At 36.8% G+C, this 22,085-nt stretch overlaps 1 protein-coding gene across 3 annotated transcripts in view; it reads right to left on the bottom strand.

Annotated features, from left to right (window-relative positions):
- Window positions 1–22,085, bottom strand: part of LOC150106188 (uncharacterized) — a 185,288-nt gene that overhangs the window by 11,079 nt on the left and 152,124 nt on the right. For all 3 annotated transcript variants that reach the window (XM_090392218.1, XM_090392220.1, XM_090392219.1), the window contains exon 6: window positions 3,534–3,598. In XM_090392218.1, coding sequence (XP_090248344.1) covers window positions 3,534–3,598 — 65 coding nt within the window. The remainder of the gene's footprint in view (window positions 1–3,533; window positions 3,599–22,085) is intronic.

The following is a 22,085-nucleotide window of genomic DNA, read 5'->3' as shown; positions in this document are numbered from 1 at the left end:
TGCTAGCCTTTTATGATAAAGTTACAAGAGCATTAGATGAGGAAAAGGCATATACTGCCATTTTCTTAGACTTAGCGAAGGCATTTGACAGGGTGCCACATGATAAGCTGATATTTAAGTTACAGCACATGGGTTTGGATGTCAGATTGGTCAACTGTATTCAGGATTGGCTGTCCGATAGGTATCAGGGAGTTGTGTATGGTGGGGCAGTTTCAGTTTCAAGGAAGCAGAGGGTTACAAGTGGGGTCCCACAGGGACCAGCACTGGGACCTATATTGTTTAACCTTTATATTAATGACATTGTCAGTGGATTGCAATGGGATATTCAGTTGTTTGCAGATGATGCGAAGCTGGGAAGAATTATTAGTAATAGTGCAGATGCGGCAGCCCTGCAAGAGGATTTGAATAGGCTAGATAGATGGGTAAATGAATGGGGATATTGGTAATGAAGCAAAATGTAAGGTCTTGAGGTTTGGGAAACATCGATGGGACACTGCATACTCTATAGAAAGAGTTATACTGGAGGAAGTAGGAGAGACAAGAGATCTGGGGTTGATGATTGATAGAAACCTGAAATTTAGGGAACATATTGCAAAGGTGGTGAAGGTAACAGAGGATTGCTGCAATAATGAGAAGGACACTGACCTGCAGAGATAAAACAGTTATCATTCCGTTGTATAAGACTCTGATCAGACCACACTTGGACTATTGTTCTTAGATTTGGTCCCCAGGATTTGAAGGGAATAAATTAACTGTGGTAAGGGAAAAAGGCAAATAACAAAGATGGTTTCAGGACTGTACAATGATAGTTATGAGGATCGGCTGAGGGAATGTGGACTGCAGAGTTTGGTGGATAGAAGGAGGAGAGGCGATATGATTGAGACTTTTAAACTGTTGAGAGGTGGTTACAGGGTTGACGCTGGGGAGTTCTTTCGCTTGGTTGAACAGCAGGAAGGAGTGATGACAAGAGGCCATCCCTGGAAGTTACGAAAGGAAACTGTGAACAAGAGGGTGAGGAGTGGTTGAACCATGGAATGCATTGCCTGATGGAGTGGTGAGAGCGAGAATGGTCAATGAGTTCAAGGAGTGGTATGATACTTTGTGTTTCTTAGGGGGGGGAGGGATCTCCCCTCAATGAGTCTTGATAGACTTTGTGTGTTTGCAGGCATAGACTTCTGTGGCTAATTGGTTCAAAAGATATATTTCGGTGATTACACCACATTTTTTATTATTCAGTTATACAAAATACTGAAATAAAAGTGGTATGGAAAGCAATACAATACAAAAGAGAACAAAAAACGGGTCTTGCTTTCCATACCACTTCCACTGGACACGATGTACTCTGGCAAAAAACGACGATGTCATACATAGAAAACAACAGTCATATAAGAAAATTTAAAGAAGCTGAATTAAAAGACGGAGAATTAAACCTTGATTTTTATTGCCAATGCAATAAAAATCAAGGTTTAATTCTCCATCAAGTGTGGTCAGCTCTAATAAAAAATCTACCTCAATCTGAGCTCGGACTGTATGAACGAGAACAAGAACACGTGACATCGTCCAGTATTGTTTAACGTCAATAATGTTTTATATCTGCATTCTGTTATTTGAGTTTATGAATAGCCAGACGGCTATTCATAAACTCAAATAACTATTTATGATTTGTATTTATTAATTCTCTTGTTTAAACCTTAAGTTATACTATTTACCCCCCCCCCCCCCGAAGATGTAAATCCTACGATTTACGAAACTTGTCAAGAACTATTATTTCAGTATTTTGTATAACCGAATAATAAAAAATGTGGTGAAATCACCGAAATATATCTTTTGAGACTTTGTGTTTATTAGGAAGGACCTCCCACGATGAGTCTTTTGACTCCATGGAGGCCTGAATAATAACAACTTGCCCAGAGTGCATTCAGAATTGAAAAGCAGTTTTCAAAGCAATGATGTCCCACTCTGTTTAAAAAAGGAAGACATTTAACCAGTGTATACTTCCAGTCATCACATATGGTTATGAAACTTGTCTCTAACTGAAAAATAAACTAGTAACAACTCAAAGAAAAATGGAGTGGCTGATGCTAGGTATCACACTAAAAGATAAGAAGTGAAACACTTGGATAAGAAGTCCAGACTCGTATCACTGATATCATCTTCAATACACAATAATAATTTTGTAATGTAAAACTTTTCATATTGGATAAAAAATAAACCACGTTGATTCAATTATCAGAAATCACTCATACAAGTGGCTAAAATGGAAATAGGCTGGACATCTATCCAGAGGAAAAGATGAGCGATGGACCACCATACTAATGAACTGGATTCCAAAAGAAGGGAAACAAGACTGATGACGTCCTAAAAGAAGGTGGAGTGATGAACTGTCAAATTTTGTTGGGAAAAATTGTTCAACAACTGCCACGAACAGAGAAAGCTGGAAGGAACTGGAGGAGGCTTTCGTCCAGCAGTAGACAGAAAATGGCCGAAAAGAAGACAACATTCCTGCTTCAAAATGTCATAAAATAAATTTCACTGAAACCCCAGAGTTCTTTTTCAGACACCCGGTATATTCCTACACAATAATAATTTTGTAATGTAAAACTTTTCATATTGGATAAAAAATAAACCACGTTGATTCAATTATCAGAAATCACTCGTACTAGTTAAAATGTTTTGTTAGTTTTATGCTGTGATCTTAGTCAGTCAGCAACCTACTACTGATGGATATGAATTCCAATCATATTTCACAGTCATAACAGAAAATTAACATGTCATGAAAGAAAGGGGTTCACAAAACAAGGATCTACTGTGGGTATGTGTATATTTTAGTTTATTGTTTTATGTGAATCCTACTCATGAAAGGCTTCTGTAAACCTATAGTAGATCTGTACCACAGGTGGGCTCAGGATTCCCCCCCCCCCCCCTCATTATTTTATTAATTTTTATATTTTTTTCCTTTTTTATTTTTAAATTTTTTTGGAAATCCTGCTCTAGAGACTAAACATGGAATATTTTCAAGTCACTTCAGGCCTCCAAATAAGCAAGGTGATGGTCTCACACTGAGAAATGAAATTCATCTTCTAACCTAAAGACAATTAAAACATTCATGCCCACACTACTGGATGGAGAAGAGATATGCTAACCACTTATCCAACCAGTCATACTACCATCAAAATGTTGATGGTAATATAGCTTTCCAGTAGGTGTTGTGCAATTGCTTTATTATGAGTTAGTTGAGTGATGCCAATATAAGGGAAGAACAATTATAACTGTTACCTCGTCATTTTTGTTTTTCCAAAAATTTTGGTAACTTTTTATGGCATCTTGTATAGAATCCCCTGGTGCAGTCAGAAAAAAAAAAAAAACAACTAAATAGTTCGACTAGAAAGATAAAGACCATAAGAAAGAAATATTCATTTTCTTTCTAGCTGCAAGAGGGGAAAAGATTTTTCACATATTCTTTGAAACAGCTAATGCCCATCTAATGTTAAATTAATTCATTTATAAATGAAAGTACAAGTATAATGACTTACATCTTCTGGTAATGGAAGTGGTGGTGGTCGCACCAACAACGAAGAACTGTTACCAGGAGGTGTCACTTTAAAAAAAAAAAAAAAAAAGGAGAATAAATCACTTAAAGCACTTGAATGATACATCTCTCTATATAATAAAACAGTTTTGTTTGACTAAAATGGATTTGACAATGCTTCTATGGAAATAATATGCTCTAAGTATTTATGCAATAGTAATATATTATATATTTTTTTTTATTTCATTGTAAGTTATGTTGTTAAGAGTGAAGTAAACAATATTGACAAAATTTGCATGCTATACACATGCTATAGTTTCAGTGTGCATGAAGTTAATGCTACTTGAATGAACTTTTAGTTTGTTACAGTGAATCCAGCAGAACATTATTGTGTGGCTGAAACTTTTCAGTAATCTATTATATGTATACCCCAGAGGACCATAAATTAAATTTGAAGACTGTGGTGGCTACTCTGACACTCTGCAGACTATACAGACAGAATGAAATGTCTTATCACAGCATAAAATTGTAATCTTTAAGAGGGAAATGAGATGACTTATAAGTACATCTGCAGAAAGTGAAGTGGTGTTAAAGCTAGCTCTTTAGAGTTGGAAATAGAGGTAGCTAAATGCTTTAGTGAGCACTCAACAGGGAGTGCTCACTAAGGCACTTCTGTCACTTCCATTCACACTGTGAACTGCTTCCATTTGACTGTAATATTTTAATATTTCTAAGAAGTGCTTTGGTGCAGTGACAAAACTAGCATAAATCTAGAAAGACATCAGACTTAATAAATTCAGTTCATTTTGTCTTAATACGGTCCAGTGAGTTCAAAATGCTCAAACTAACACATAGCAACCAAGTGAATTCAGCTTTTTAGACTCTTAGTCATCTTATCAGGGTTTATGCATTTGTCTGTTCCGACTTCAGTGGTCTTTCCATCTTGCAGCTGATCTTCCTCTCTCTCTCTCTCTCTCTTGTCATTCCCCCCCCCCCAGGTCTATATTTATCCACTTCACTGTATTCTTTTATCATTTGATTCATGTTGTAAATATCCAACTCTCTTCTAATATCTTCATTTTTATATGGTCTAATTTTGTATCCTTTAGTTGCACTAAAAAATCTCATTTCTGCCGGCTGTATTTTACTTTGTTCTTTCTTTTTAACACTCCATATTTTTGAACCATAAAACAGTGGGAGTGGCTATTACTTCAAATAATTTAAGTTGGGCTTCAAGTCTTATTTTTTTATTCAGCATCCTTTTAATTGATCGAGATTTTCTGAAATTTCTTTATTTTTTCATCTATATCTTTGTCTCTTAAACGTGTTATCATGCAACCTAAATAATTAAACTGTGTCATCTGTTCTATTATTATATCTTTGCTGACTATTTTTGATCTAATATGATCAACCATTAAATGCCATGCCTTTTTTCTTCTGGAAAAATTTTCTGTATCGTCAGCTTATTTTGTTCATTTCATAAACTAAATTTTTAAGGTCATCTTCTTTATCATTATTATTCTTAATTTTTAACTCAGATGCTTCAAATGGAAAATTCACTGCAGAAACAATAGATCATGACCAGAAAAGGATAAAGTTTAGCCATTTTAAAAAGCAGCCACGTGAAATGTAAGAGTTTAACAATAAAGGTATAGGAATTAGTAAACCAACTAAAAACCAAACATATTAATATAACTTAGAGATAGATGAAAAAGATTAGAGATAGATGGGATACTAAGGCAAGTGATGTGAAGTCTATATTAGCCTCTATATACAAGTTGCCCAGTCATGAAGTTATTTCAAATGAAAAAAAAAAGTTTAAAGAATATAATTTCTTGGCATCTTTAGTTTATAGCAGGGGTCGGCAAACTTTTCAGACTCGCAGGCCACATTCAACTTTTATTTTTAATAATCAGGTCGCAAGTGTTTATTTAAGAGAAAATAGTGACTGAAAAAAATAAGTCATCAATTTTTATTATATCAATCTTAAAATATTTAAATTACGAGATTACAAGATAAAGTACGACATTCTAGTAATGACGTCTGATATTATATTCTTTCACAACAGCAACACTTTTATAAAAATAAGACAAAGAGGCTTATTTTAATTTTCAATAAAGAAGTACTTGCTGTTCCATTCATCATTAAACCTTCTTCCTTCATCTGCAATTTTATGTTTTCTTGAACCCATTTTTTAAATTATTTTTAAGAAATATATATCCTCTGAAAATAATAGTTAATGTTATTGAATTATATTAAAAGATGGACCAGGGAACGCAACTGCAAAAGTGCGGCAAAATCTCAGTTGTCGTCGAATGTAGACGCCTTTGTTATCTCTACTCGTGATGACTCACACGGTTGACTTGTGCCAAGTTGCACAGCGATATCACGAAGTATAGGTATAAAATTATTTTTAATTTATTCATATTATAAAATGTATTATTTAAATAATTCAAGATATGGGCCACGTGGAATGTAAGTATGGTCAACCTTTTATGGGCCGCCGGTTGCCGACCCCTGGTTTATAGTATAATCAAGTGGAAAACCTACTAAACATTTATCTCTAATCCAGAGTATTTTAGTAATGAGGTCTGCCACACTTTGGCTACTTGTATATGGAAATATGACTTCTGCATTACTTCAATCTTGGTATCACTTCTGGGTCTGGCTCCACTAATGATATCTCTGATTTCGGCAAGATATGTACTTTGGTTTTCTTTTGCTTGTTTTTAACTTTGATTTTATTTTACTAGTGCAGTTAATATCTGCATTACAGGATTACTTTTGGCAGCATTACAGCTGCCATTTTATAGTAGCTCAAATAGAGCATTTGCTGGTGGTGTAGAATTATTTTTATATCATAGGATTATTTAACTCAGTCTTACAACTGAAAGTTTTTTCCCCTTTCCTATAATCAAACACAAAGGTTTTAGTCTTTTTTCCCCACCTGAGATAATGGTAACAATTCCTCCAAGGGTATGAACTCTAGGAATTGAAATTCAGGATGTGAAGAAGCGAGACAGATGACAACGGTTTTAAAAGAGATAGTTGGTGTTAATCAGATTTATTCTTTTGTCCCAGTGGAGAAAAATATTTAATCATAGTTAAAGATGTGGAAACAAGGGACAAACTATTACAGGGTTTTACTTTTGAAGGAAGCACAGTTATTTCTGAAATGGTTATGAGGCAGGTAAAAATAATAAAAATCGAAAGATTTCTAATGGAATATATAGAGAACAGTAATGAAATTCTTATACATTCTTGAAATGGGGGAAGATTAGTAACACAAAAGGGTTTATCAGGTGAAGATCCAAACTGGTTTTCTGGTGATATCACCTTCACAATGGATATGAAGATGCTCATACCAAATTTTGTCAACATCGGTAAAACCTGAGTCATGGTAAACTATCCAGGAGTACAGAGGCAGTGCCTGCATTGTAGTTTATATGATCACTTGGGTGGTAACTACCCCAAATCTAAATGTTTCAACTGCATGGAGATTGGACATATTGCTAATCAGTGTCTCAAAACTCTGTCAGAAATACAAAAGTTCTGAACACCGCATTAACACCTGTCCTTTTAGAACATTCACTGAAAGATGGGAGCACCAGTTGAGCCAATTAGAACACTGTATATATCAGAGAGGCATAATTAAGGGTTCCCAGATCTTCCAATTCAGTCTAGTAAAGACTATGCTTTTAAACAAGCTGCACTTGGTAAAATCACATGAAGTGCATCACCAAATCAGCTAGAAATTAGTCCCAAAGTTCCAGAACTGCAGGAGCCACTTTCCCAGTCAAATATGGATGGAACAACATCAATTGAAATTATCAATAATGAACCTAGTATAGCAATTGAACAAGACAAAATGCAAAAATATGAAACTGTTCTACAAAGAGAAACTGGAGAAGAAACAGAAGAGCAAGTAAGAAAGCTGAAAGAACTTAATATGCAAACAAGATCATTGAAAAGGAAAGATGAATTAATAAAAAAATGAGGAGAAACAAAAAAATTAAAAAAAGGAACTACATCTAAAAGAAAAATAAAAAACGTAAAGATGGAGAAGGCTGTCGATCGTCAAATGAAAACTCTTCAGGCTCTATGAAGAACCATCTCATGCTAATAAAGGGAAAGCGAGAGATACAATTAAAGAAAAATTGAAGTTTACTGATTCAAAGTCAATACGATTATCAGCTAGTTGTTTTCTTTTCATGTAATTAAAACAACAGAAAGAAACTGGAAAAAAACAACAAATGGAAAACAGTTTACAAGAAGCAGGCTACACAATTGCTCCTTCACAGATTGAAGACCTCATCATGTTCATCCAAAATCTAGAAGTTAAAGACTTGCCACCAGAGACACTTCATTAATCATAGCATCTACTTTCTGCATTGCCTCATTAAATGTACAAGGATTCCACAGACAAATTAAACAAGGAACTACATGGAAACTTTGCCATGCCATAATATCAGGTTTTTGCTTCTCCAAGAAACATACTTTTGCAGATATAAAAACTTTAACTTTAATAGCTTTCTTATTGAAGCTTTGGAAGATGTAACAGGGCTGGAATAGAAGTTCTTATTCTTGACCCCCCCCCACCTCCTTGGGTCCTTCTGTAATATCAAAAGGGATGCAGAAGGGAGATTCTTGACAATAGACTGGAAATACTGTGGATGTGTAATAACGGTAATAAATGTTTATACTCCATCCCAATGGGACAGTTATATGAAACTTCTTCCAGGAATTGGAGCCATATTTATACGATGCCCACTACATCATAACAGCTGGAGACTGGAATTGTATTGAAAATGTCACATTAGACAAAATAAGAGGACAGGAGTGGAAAAGTGGGATATGCACAGTTAAAAATGTGTCTCGACAAAGTTCAACTAGACATATGGAGGATTCACAATCCTAATCACCAGGCTTACACATACATGAATCAAGATATTGGCACTCATCATCTTCCACTGCATGGAAGAAGTAGACATCAGTTCTGGACCATGGAGACTTCCAAATTTTCCACTGATCTTTTCAACCAAATTCCAGGCCCTCTGCTCAAATTGGAATAATGTTACCTGGAATTGGGATATGTGGTTAAAATTAAAACAAGTAGTAAAACAGAATATGATGGAATGGGAAAAGGAACAGGCTTTCCTCAAAAGAAAAAAGCTGAACGACCTGTATAAAGAGAGAAGCTGGTTTGTAACAAACCAACACAATGGTATAGAATGTAGCAATATCATTAGAAACATTAACATAGAGATAGAAGTGGAAAGGCAGAAACAATTAGAAAAAATTTTAAAATAAGAATACAACAGCACTTAGTAGACTGCCCTTCAGTTGCATTCTTTAAAAGAGAGTTCACTAAATTCTGCAAAGAAAGGACTATCACTCAAATCTGCTAACAGATAAGCTTAGGCGTTGATGGTTATTCATAACTTATTTTTCACGGTATTAACAACACCACAAACACTTTTATCAACAAAGATGTTTTATTAACGCTAATATTTTGCTGATTTTCAACTCGGCATCATCAGAGCACAACACACATGTAAATGCGACAGTGAGTGAGTGAAACAATATAATTGCAAAAAACAAAAGATCGAAAGTCCTATTTTTGGTGCCCTCTAACGGAAAAAAAAAAAAAAACGCAGTTATCCAGGACTCCTAAATAGCACATTCGTTTTCCTCCATCTAATCCTGTGTGAAGGAGTGTCCAAAGCGTGGTCTGCCAGTTCCGACTTGCAATAGTAATAGTAGCGAATGTATCTTTTATGTTCTTCCAGGCGGATGTTCACTGATTTTCCTGTTTGCCCATAACAGGCCAAGTCACAGTCACATGGAACTTCATACACTCCTGGGTGTGCTAAAGGGTAAAATTTATCCTTTGGCGAGCAGATCAGAGCTACCAGCTTGACATGAGGTTTGAAGGTGGTGCGAAGGCCATGTTTCAACAATACTTTGGCTATCTTTTCCGATGTACCTCTGATATAGGGAATAGAAATGGTCATGTTGTATTCTTGTGTATTAGGGGAGGGCAGAGTAATGGGCCTATGTAGTATTTTATCTATTTTGTAGGGATTGTAGCCGTTGGCTAAGAACGTATGGCGCAGGTATTGGAGTTCAGTGGTCAGAGCTGTATCGTTAGAACAAATGGCTCTGGCTCTGTGTGTAAGTGTTTTTAAAATGCCGTACTGTTGGACTGGATGATGATGTGATTGTTTATGTAGGTATCTTCCTGTGTGTGTAGGCTTTCTGTAAATAGAAAAAGATAGTGATCCATCTGAAAGGCGGGTGACTAATGTGTCAAGAAATGGTAAACAGTTATTTGATTCTTTTTCTACTGTGAAGTGAATTTTGGGGTGTTGGCTGTTTAGGTAGGTGACAAAAGCATCCAAAGTGTCTTGTCCATGGGGCCAGATGGCAAACACATCATCTACATAGCGCAACCACACTTGTGGCTTGTATGTAGCTGTGGTAAGTACTTTGTTTTCAAAGTGTTCCGTGTAAAAATTTGCTAACGGGGGAGAGAGGGGGGAACCCATAGCAGTACCATTAATCTGTTTGTAGAATTCCCCCCCCCCCCATGTAAAGTAACCTGCATTCATGGTAAACTGAAATAATTCAAAAATATCTGGGGGAAATTTAGACTTGATTAAATCAAGTGTCTATAAGTGGTACATTGGTAAATAGGGAGGTGAGATCGAAACCAACCATTATGTCTGAATTTTTTAGGATTAGATTTTTAACTAGTGTTTTGAAATGGATTGAATTTTTTTACAAAAGTAGAGGAGTTGCCAGTAAGAGGGGCAAGCGACTTAGCTAAATGCCGGGCCAGTTTATATGTGGGACTATCTATGCTATTAACTATGGGGCGTAGGGGAATATTAGTTTTGTGGATTTTTGGTAATCCATAAATACGGGGTGTTTTAACATGAATTGGTTTTATTTTTCTGATGATTTCTTTGGGCCATGATGTCACTTTTTTAGTAATTTTCGGACTTTTTTCTTTTGCAACATCGTAGGGTCTCGATGTATAATTTGATACGTGGAACTGTCACATATGAGATCTTGCATTTTTCTGTTATACTCTTCTTTATTCATGATAACTGTTGCAATTCCTTTATCGGCTTTTGTAATAATAATATTTTTATTATTATATAACTTTTTTAGGACGAAGTTGCAGCAAAAAAAGAATTCACAAAAGTTAAAAGCAAGCACCTAAAGAAATTTGAACTACTACAACAGCGCCAACATACGAAGTCCCGACCGCAACTTCGACGAGACCACGTGGTCGTAAACCTATCGTCGGAAACACTCACTGAAGAAGCCAAGAACGCTCTCAGTTTAGGACATAACTTTGCCGTCGCGCCCAAACAAATTCCTAAACTCGAAATTATGATGAAAGTAGAATGGGGTATCCACGATCTTCCACCAGCAATGGCCAATAACGTGCGACTAGACATAGCAAGTATTATAAACAAGGCTAAGCCTCCAAAAAGCAATATGCCACGTAAGCAAATAACTGCCCTAAAAAAGTTATATAATAATAAAAATATTATTATTACAAAAGCCGATAAAGGAAATGCAACAGTTATCATGAATAAAGAAGAGTATAACAGAAAAATGCAAGATCTCATATGTGACAGTTCCACGCATCAAATTATACGTTGAGACCCTACGATGTCACAAAAGAAAAAAGTCCGAAAATTACTGAAAAAAGTGACATCATGGCCCAAAGAAATCATCAGAAAAATAAAACCAATTCATGTTAAAACACCTCGTATTTATGGATTACCAAAAATCCACAAAACTAATATTCCCCTACGCCCCATAGTTGATAGCATAGATAGTCCCACATATAAACTGGCCCGGCATTTAGCTAAGTCGCTTGCCCCTCTTACTGGCAACTCCTCTACTTTTGTAAAAAAATTCAATCCATTTCAAAACACTGGTTAAAAATCTAATCCTAAAAAATTCAGACATAATGGTTGGTTTCGATGTCACCTCCCTATTTACCAATGTACCACTTATAGATTTAATCAAGTCTAAATTTTGCCCAGATATTTTTGAATTATTTCAGTTTACCATGAATGCAGGTTACTTTACATGGGGGGGGGAAATTCTACAAACAGATTAATGGTACTGCTATGGGTTCCCCCTTCTCTCCCCCGTTAGCAAATTTTTACATGGAACACTTTGAAAACAAAGTACTTACCACAGCTACATACAAGCCACAAGTGTGGTTGCGCTATGTAGATGATGTGTTTGCCATCTGGCCCCATGGACAAGACACTTTGGATGCTTTTGTCACCTACCTAAACAGCCAACACCCCAAAATTCACTTCACAGTAGAAAAAGAATCAAATAACTGTTTACCATTTCTTGACACATTAGTCACCTGCCTTTCAGATGGATCACTATCTTTTTCTATTTACAGAAAGCCTACACACACAGGAAGATACCTACATAAACAATCACATCATCATCCAGTCCAACAGTACGGCATTTTAAAAACACTTACACACAGAGCCAGAGCCATTTGTTCTAACGATACAGCTCTGACCACTGAACTCCAATACCTGCACCATACGTTCTTAGCCAACGGCTACAATCCCTACAAAATAGATAAAATACTACATAGGCCCATTACTCTGCCCTCCCCTAATACACAAGAATACAACATGACCATTTCTATTCCCTATATCAGAGGTACATCGGAAAAGACAGCCAAAGTATTGTTGAAACATGGCCTTCGCACCACCTTCAAACCTCATGTCAAGCTGGCAACTCTGATCCGCTCGCCAAAGGATAAACTTCACCCTTTAGCACACCCAGAAGTGTATGAAGTTCCATGTGACTTGGCCTATTATAGGCAAACAGGAAGATCAGTGAACATCCGCCTGGAAGAACATGAAAGATACATTCGCTACTATTACTATGGCAAGTCGGGACCGGCAGACCTCGCTTTGGACACTCCTTCACACAGGATTAGATGGAGGAAAACGAATTGAACTCTGAAGTACACCACTGGTCACCTTAAATCTGGTGGATTCACACCCACTGTATACCACTTTTCGATATATCTGTCAACCATTCCCTGATCCAAGTCAAGTGTATTCCAATCCCATATTCTCCAGTTTATGCAGCCTTATGTGGTATCCTATCAAATGCCTTAGAAAAATCCAACATTATCATAGTGCATCCATTCCTTTTATGCAACTTGGCCATAACATTTGGTTGGATGGTGTTATAGACCAGGAAATGTGGATGGTAGTGACTATGAAATGTATAATCAAATTAGCCAATAGCAAATAAGAAAAGAGTGATCATTATGGATGATTTTAATTATGACAATATAGACTGGAATGATGAGATAGCAACTGGAAGTAAAGAAAATTAGTTTCATGAGTTTTTGAGGGATAACTGCCTCAGACAGTATGTAACAGAGAGCACACAAGGATTGAGGGACTTGGATTTGGTCATCTCATCAGAAGATGTAATTATAAATGAAGTGTCAAATCACCCACCAGTTGGTGAGTGACCATGCGGTGATTACCTGGGTGGTTGCCAGCAGTGTGAGGACCTCTGTAAGAAAAGGGTATATGTGAAACTACAGGGGTGGGGGATTATGAAGAGCTCAGGAGACACCTTGCAGGTGTAGCATGGAATGAGGAGTTAGCTGGAAAAGAGATCAATGCAGCTTGGGGGATTTTCAAAAACTATCCAGAAGATGCAATGTCTAAATGCATTTCAAGGGTGAGAAGGTTAAATAAGGTAGGTATGAAATGGATGAATAAAGAGATTAGCATGCGATACAGAGAAAAAGGGCATTATAGAGGCAGTATAAGAGAAGAGGAAATAACCAATTCCATTAAGAATACAAAGACCAGGCAAGGCGTTGATTTGGTTGGTGAGGATAGCAAAATAGGGGTATGAACAGCAGTTAGCTAATGAAGCCAAAAAGAATCCCAAGGAGTTCTTTCGATATGTAGCCAGCAAAAGAAAGAAAGAAAGAATGATTATGGAAGGATGACATTGATTGGAGAAAATGGTATAAAGACAGCTGTTGCAGAAGGTGTGGTGGAGATACTTAATGAGCAGTTCATAAAGGTCTTTCAATCTTGTGAATGTGACTTCATGGAGAGATTGAGAACAGTTGATGATGGGGAAGAGAGACTGACTGTAAGTGAGCAAGAGGTGTATGAGGAGTTGAGCAAACTAGATGTAAATAAGGCTGTGGGACTCGATAATACATCACCACGTATTCTGAAGGAATGTGCCAGGGAGTTGACGCTGGTCTTGACATATTTTTTTAATATGAGTCTTGCATTGGGTCAAGATTGCGACACTTCATAAAAGAGGTGATAGAACTCAAGCATCAAACTATAGGCCTATCTGTGTGTCAGGTGTTGTAGTTAAGTTGTTGGAGAAGCTTGTGAGAACTAGGATCCAGAATTGGGTTGACAACAATGGTATTATCTTTAATGGACAGCATGGATTTGTTAAAGGGAGGTCATGTTTTAGTAATCTACTTAGTTATTACAATAAGGTGACCGCTTCCATGGACAGAGGAGAAGGATACACAGTAATATACTTGGATTTCACAAAGGCTTTTGATAGATTACCACATGATAAGTTGATAGTCAAACTAGAGCGGATTGGATATTAGATTGGTGCATTGGATTGGAGACTGGCTATCTGATAGGTATCAACAAGTTGTGTACGAGAGAGCAATATCCAGGAAAAGGAAAGTTACTAGTAGTGTGCCTCAGGGTCATATTTTAGTAATCTACTTAGTTATTGCAATAAGGTGACTGCTTCCATGGACAGAGGAGAAGGATACACAGTAATATACTTGGATTTCGCAAAGGCGTTTTAGGGCCATTGCTGTTTAACTAGTATATTAATGATATTGGTGAAAATTTGGATGAAGATATTCAGTTGTTTGCAGATGATGCAAAGTTGTGATGAACAATGAAGAATAGAGAAGATGTTGTGGCATTACAAGAAGACTTGAATAGATTGAGTGATTGGGGCATGGGAATGGGGATGCGAGTCCAATGTTGCAAAATGTAAGGTTTTAAAATATGGAAAACAAAAATGTGATGCAGAATTTATGCCTGGTGAGGATATATTGTCAGAGTAGAGGAAATAAGAGATCTGTGGGTGATAGTGGATAAGGATCTGAAATTTAGGGGACATATAGCCAAGTGTGAAGACAACACAAAGGCTTTTGGGAATGATGCGGAGGACACTGACTTTTAGAAGTAAGGAGATTCGTGTTCCATTGTATAAGGCTTTGATTAGGCCACACGTGGGCTATTGTGCCCAGATTTGGTCACCTGGTTTTCAGAAAGACGAAGAGATGTTGGAAAGGGTCCAGAGACAACTAAGGTAGTTTCTAACCTCTGGAATGTCGAGGAAAGATTGAGAAGATGCAACTTGCAGAGGTCTGGTGGACAGGAGGAAGAGGGGAGATATGATAGAGACCTACAAGTTAGTAAGGGGTTGTTATAGGATCAATGCTGGAGAGGTTCTATAGAAAATAGTGGGAGATCAGGGGAGAACCAGAGGTCATCCCTGGAAACTGTATAAAGAGAATGTGAGTAGGGGAGTTAGAAGCAGGTTTTTTTTCATCCAGAATTGTGAATGATTTGAATGCCTTGCCTGAGAGTGTGGTGTCTGCAGAGAATTTGAGTGTGTTGAAAGCATGGTATGATGAGCTGTGTATATGATAAAAGGACCTACTAGATGAGTCTTTGACTACATGGGGTGTTGGGTAATAATAATAATATAACTTCACCAATGTAGCGATAGCATTGTGCACCATGTTACATATACCTGGTTGATATATCTTAGCAAAGTGAGCACTCATTAACTGAACAATCTCATTAGCTTCTGACAATTGAGTGCCAGTATTAATTTTTCTGCATTATCAATAACAGGTTCAAAGTGGGAATGGGATACATAATTAAAAGCACACAGGTGTATGGAGTTCCAGGCTGAGCAGAAGAATTTAATCTGTTTTAATCATGAAAGAATTTAATCACGAAAAAGCAGTCGATGGCAGTGTTATCAGTAGACTCGAGCATTTGATAATGTCCAGCATCCCTTTCTGTTCTACATCCTCCACAAATTGGTGTAGGTAAAAAGCTGCTATCCATTATCAAAGGAGCTTATGTCAATTAAACTACCCATCTCCTAGTTAATGGGTTCCTGTCAAACCCAGTCAAAATTCAAAAAGGAGTCATGCAAGGTTGCAATCTTAGTTTGCTGCGCTTTGCATTGGTTCTTGAACCTTTCTTACAGAAAGTTGACAATAGACGTGTGTGGAATAACAGTTCCTTCGACTATGAAGGAAAATAAAGTAATAGCATATGGCGATGATGTAGTGGGAACTTTGAAGGATAATGATTCCATACAGGGCCGGTCTGAGATTATCTGATGCCCCTAGGCAAAGAAAATTTAGGCATCCCTATACATTGTCTCTCTCTATATATATTTTGTCATACTCACACAAAAATAATCCCCGAAGTCTTAGCGCCCCTAGGCGATTGCCTAGATTCTCCTATGATAAAACTGGCCCTGATTCTATATACATCTTTTTTGGTATTTTGAAAAAATTCAGCAAGATCAGTGGATTAACTACTAATGCAGACAAGACAAAATTAAGTTTTTGGAAAGTGGGATGTTGGAGGCATTCCTTTTGGACTAACCCCTAAGAGAGAACCCCTTCATTATACCGGAATTCCATTCTCCACTTACCTAATATGACCAGTTTAAGAACTTATATACAAGAACTTTGAAACATTAGAAGAATGGAAAACAGGGCCACTTTCCTTTTCTTCTAAAGCCATAGTACTGAAAACCATAATCTTTCCGCTCAACTATACATAATAAATATTACAGACATCAAAGAAGCTAAAGAAAAGCAATTATATAGTAAGACTGTGCAATTTTTTTGGCCCAGCTGATACCAAGAAGTTAAAAAGGAATTTCTTCAACTATCAATAAAGAATGGAAAAATTCTGCTATTTAAGCAATACAGCTTCAAAAATCCGTAAAATATTGCAGACCAATCACACATGTACAGACCTTCTCCTGAACTATTTGGGTTTTCATCTTCCCCTGTTTGGAGTAAATTATAAAGGTACAAAAGCAGAGATTATTCCTGAAAACCACAACGCTCTGGGATTGCCATTCTTTCCATTAAAAAAGTAAAATTTGGTATAAAGAAATCTTTAATCTTTTTTTGGTGCAAACTTCCACAGTTGGGTACTGACAACAGCACTGTTTCATAACTTACTGAAGTTCCAAGGATACCCTAGCAGGAGGGATCTTGCTTGGAGAATTGTATATGGCCGCTTTCCAATGAATACCATCAAATGGAGGTACTTTAACATTAGAGATCCAATCTGTGACATCTGTTACCAATTGGAAACAGTATAACATGCATTCTACAGCTGCCCTCTTGTCCTGCATATTTGGAAGAGTTATGTAATGTGTTGGGCATTTCATTACTTACAACAGAGCATGTTATTTTTTTGCAGTACCCACCACCTGTCAGCAATGGGAAGAGAATATTGATTTTAATAATTAATGAATTAAAATACCTATGGAAGGTTAGAAAGAAATATGGATTTGAAAACCGACAACATGACATCCAAATGCTTTATAATATTGTATTGTGGAAATTTTGTTGTTCAGTCAGACAATTTTTGTATTCAGAAAGAAGTATTCTAGGAGATATCAAAGTTTTGACTAGATGGTGTAGACCCACATTATGCAATATTCACCAGGGGGAGATAAAATTCTGTCTATTTTTGAAATAAGAAGTTCTTTAAATAGTTCCATCCTTAAATAATTCAAGGTCTTATAGTCAATTGCAGGGATGACTGGAGAGCAATCTAAGGTAGAGAAGGCCAACTCAAGGCAGTTAACTCAGATAAGGCTAACTACATAGGTATCAGTCATCTTTGCGCTTTAGTTTCAATTGGTCTTTTCGTTGTTCATCTATATGAGATTGGTGAAAAAGAAAAAGTGATAGCCTTTGGATATAATGATGATATAAAACAGCTGAGGCCTTTTGTCCATCTCTGATTCTATCTATCTTGTCTTTCTTTTTCCTAATACTATCAGGCTCTCTTGCACCCCCTATACTAACTACTTTAGGCCTATGATGATCACCCCTTTACTTTTTCACCTCAATAAAGGTCAACACCTGTTTGGCTAGTGAGTCCTCCCATGATGTATAGCATTATACATGTCTGTAAGGATGTGTTTTGCATTATGGGATACTAAGGTAAGTGATGTGAAGTCATTAGCCTCTATATACGAGTTGCCCAGTCGTGAAGTTACTCCATGCACAAATGAAATGAGTGAAATAAACACAATGTGATCCAAATGATCAGTGGAGGTTACATTCAATACTGGCCTTTGTGACCAATAACTGTTACATCCCACAGCATTGTCTACAGTGGAATGCAACTGATCTGGTGAAAGGTTTTGCACATGTGTGATTTTGTCTTTCAATGCCAGATGTAGAATTTTGCCCAGATACACCATGCTTTTGAGGTATCTCCAAAGCCAAACATCACAGGGGCCAAGGTTTAGTTAACAGGTGGCCAGTTCATAGAAAATGAGACTGATTACTCTATCCTGTATGAAATGTTGGCAATAATGGTTGAGCTTCATATCTTATGCAGGGAGGTGCTACGTTTTGCATCAACACTGTTCTGTTTCAGGCACTCTCTTTGCTGCAGTTGCAGGATGACAGAACTGCTCAATATTTCCTGATAAAGAGAAGCTGTGAAAATGCAGGTCACAGGTCTGATTTGATGGATTTCTTCTAAGAAAACCAGCCTGATAACAAACTTGGCTGCTGTAAATTCTATCCATACTGTAACCTTTAGCAAATGTAATTGAACTTGCTGAAATGCATAGGGATTCTCAGCAGTTTTCAGTGTTTACTGTTTTACAAACATGAAAATGCGCTTCATCGCTGCACTGAATGTTCCAAGGCCAGTCCTTATCCAGTTCATATTTTGTGCCAGAAATGTCAACGCAAATGTTTCTCCGTGATTCAACTGCAGTTGTAACATCTTCAGTCATTTCATGGCTGAGGATGTTACAACTGAAATTTTAAATTTAGCCTTGTTCCTGATTGGACTGTCAAAGTGCCTGTCTCCTCAAATTGACAAAAGGTGTTGCACTGCATTTGGTATCACTGGGCTTTTTTAGCAAAATCTTAGGCATTTGTACCTGCAAAGCACTGTTGCAGTATTTTCTCCATTCCTATAGAAACTCTTTACAAGGCAAGGCACATTCAGGCAAAGTGAGACTCATTGTGCAAGTTGAATCACTGTAGAGTCAGTCTTGCTTCTTTGTTTGTACCCTGTTATGTTCACATGGTATGCAAAATTCACCATCTTTTCTTGCTCACTATGTCACATTTCCTCTATCAGTCATTTTTTGAACAAATTTTTTGTTTGTTAAAATCTCTTCACCATGATCTGGGTAGAATACCTACTGAGTTAGAGGGCATTTTGTCTAATAGGGAATACTTTAATTTGAAACATCCTGTAAATGTTTTTTTTTTTTTTTTCTTATGAAGGTCGAAAAGTCGGGAAATTAATTATTCCAAGCATGGTTGTAGTTTCCATAATTTTACTGAAATGAAATGAACACTGTAAATGTAATAAAAATGCCTATATCAATAGTAGGAGATTTTAATGCTAGAGTTGGAAATAACCCAATCCCAAATGTTTTATGTAAATTTGAAGAAATCTGCATGAATAACAATGGTCAAGAACTACTTAGACTTCTGTATTTTCAAGATCTATTATTGACTACATCATTACTAATTGGAAACTAGCTCCACATGTGAGAGTTCTACACATTTACAGAAAACATGAAATCTTTTAGAAAAAAAAAAAAAAAAAAAAAAAAATGGAGAAAAGTAAATAAGATATAAAGCACAAGAAATAGAACAACTACACAAAGCATATCTATTACAAGAAGAGAGCATTAGAATGCTATAGTTTTTATATGCTAGTGCTAGAAGCATCAGGAAGAGGGAGGAGTTTTTGGCACTGGTTAGTGCAACTCCAAAAGTTATTGGCATTGGTGAGACTTGGCTAACAGCACATGACATAGTCACAGGGATAGAATGTGATGGATTTTTTCCTGCTATAGGCCACAATGGCAGGGATGATATGCAAGGCATGCATCAGCAAATTAGTATAATGAGTGCAAGCCGAGTAATTATTATGGGGGACTTCAATTTCAAAGGCATAGATTAGAAGGAGGAAAGATCACATGGCAAGAAGGAAATGGAATTTATACACTTACTGAGAGAAAATGTTGTGTAAGGTATATAAGGAGAAAGGCGACCAGCTAACTCATGATCAATACAGTACTGTAACTTCTATGCATCATTCCATGGTTGGACTATTGCTTCTGGGCTTCCAACCCAAATATATGCACCAAATGCATCACTAAAATAATCCTCACTGGCATGGAAACATACATTCCCCACCAGGGGAGGCTTGTGCATAGGCACTGCGGAACTGCAGCACCCCAATTTTTCTCTCTATATAAATATATTTATTTATATTTGCTTGTAATATTTAATTTTATCATCAACAATCCTATAGAATTCTCTTATTTTGTATAAAAAATAATAAAAATCCATCTTGTAGCACTTAGGAGAGTGAAGGATGATAGCAGAACTGTGCCATATTGCAAGTATTTGCTATGCATGCAAGCATATGCACATCATAGTGAGATGTGAGCTATTAGTGCAATGTAGCACTGTCTGTCGCGCAGTTCCACTGTTATTTATATGCAGTTTGGCCAGTAGTAGTGTGTTCGTAGTGTTTAGCATGTTTACTCCATCTCTTTAAATATTTGGACATTACAATTAAAGATATAACATTTGTTATAGTTTTTATTTTAGAACATTATTGGGGATAATGGATTTTATTTTTAAGTAATTTTGAATTATACCAAACTGTATAATTTTATCGATAATAAACAATATTTTTTCATGTTTAATTTTTTTTAATATTTACCATAATTTTGATATTTTATCCAAATATGGCATGCCAACGACTTTTTTCTGGCATGCAACCCAGGGCTAATCTTAAAAAATAATTAAATAAATACATTTCAAACATCTTCGCTGACTTGTATATTTTAACTTAATATAATACAGTTTTATTAAGTACAGTGATACCAAATAAAAATGCAATAATGAAGCAAACCCTACCAACTGTTTTAGTAATAATAAGTAATAAGAAACAAAGATCCTATTTCCAAGCCATTAAACTTCATTAAAGTTAAAAGCTGTATGAAGAAAACAATTATTTAATTGCTTTCTTATATATATATATATATATATATATATATATATATAAAGAAAGCAATTAAATAATTGCTTTCTTATATGTTATTTCTTAATTGCGTGCTTCACAATTTCACAACCACCAGCAAAGAAACAGACATTCAAATGAAAAGGATGTTAGATGATTGATGCTTCCATTTTAGTGGCCTCATCGCCAGAGCGATCGCACCGTGATAGTACGAAAGCAACTCCAGCCAGCACTGCCTGTTAATGCACAAGGCACGAATGGTATCATTGCAGTGGCTAGATGGGATTCTCACCTAGAGGGGGATCAGTCATAATCCCACGGATGGTAGCTTCGCACCACTGGTCAACTCCACCAATCACATGTATCAAGTGTCCGAACCTGCGGTTCCTCTTGTACTGAGCAGGATTACTATCGCAATGACTAGTCATCAGTATGACTATCAGAGGATGAGTCTCAATAGATTGCAGTATCGTGGCTGCTCTTCTAAGCACGACACCAGACCAGTACCTAAGTCGTCTGTGGATGATTTGGTACCGGCATAGGAAGCAGCTGCCGCATAGTCTCAACGACTGACTTGATGCTTCCATTCTAGTGGCCTCATCGCCAGAGTGACTGCACCGTGAAAGTATGAAAGCAACTCCAGCCAGCACTGCCTGTTAACGCACGAGGTATCGTTGCAGTGGCTGGACAGGATTCTCACTTATGGGCATTTAGTCACAATTCTGCAGATGGTAGCTTCGCACCACTGGTCACTCGACCAAGAACATGTACTGTATTCGAAACTGTGGTTCCTCTCGTACTAAGCAGGATTACTATTGCAACGAATAGTCATAAGCAGGGTAAAACTAAACTACCATTCTTAATATAAGTTCACTCTCTTGGCAATGTACACCTGTCTTGCATTAAGGACCTAAAGGCGTTCAAGTCCTTAATGTCCTGTGGTACATGAACCTAAAGTCGTTCAGTTCATGAAGTTACCACAGTATGACTATCAGCCATACTCGCCATTGCAAAATCAATACCTATATTATTTAGATTTTTTGCCAGATTTCAGCACTGTCGATAATGAGCGCCAGCCATGGATTTGGCCCAAAATTTGCACAGTTCCTGTATTTATATATTTGTCCAAGCACATCTGTATGTGTGCAGCAGGTCACCAAGGTGAAGAGCCTCTAGTA

This window comes from Typopeltis vanoorti, chromosome 5 (genome assembly GCF_054136105.1).
Source record: "Typopeltis vanoorti isolate ZY-2024b chromosome 5, IOZ_Tvanoo_1.0, whole genome shotgun sequence".
Classification (NCBI taxonomy): Eukaryota; Metazoa; Arthropoda; class Arachnida; order Uropygi; family Thelyphonidae; genus Typopeltis; species Typopeltis vanoorti.
This window is presented reverse-complemented; position numbering and strand designations above follow the sequence as displayed.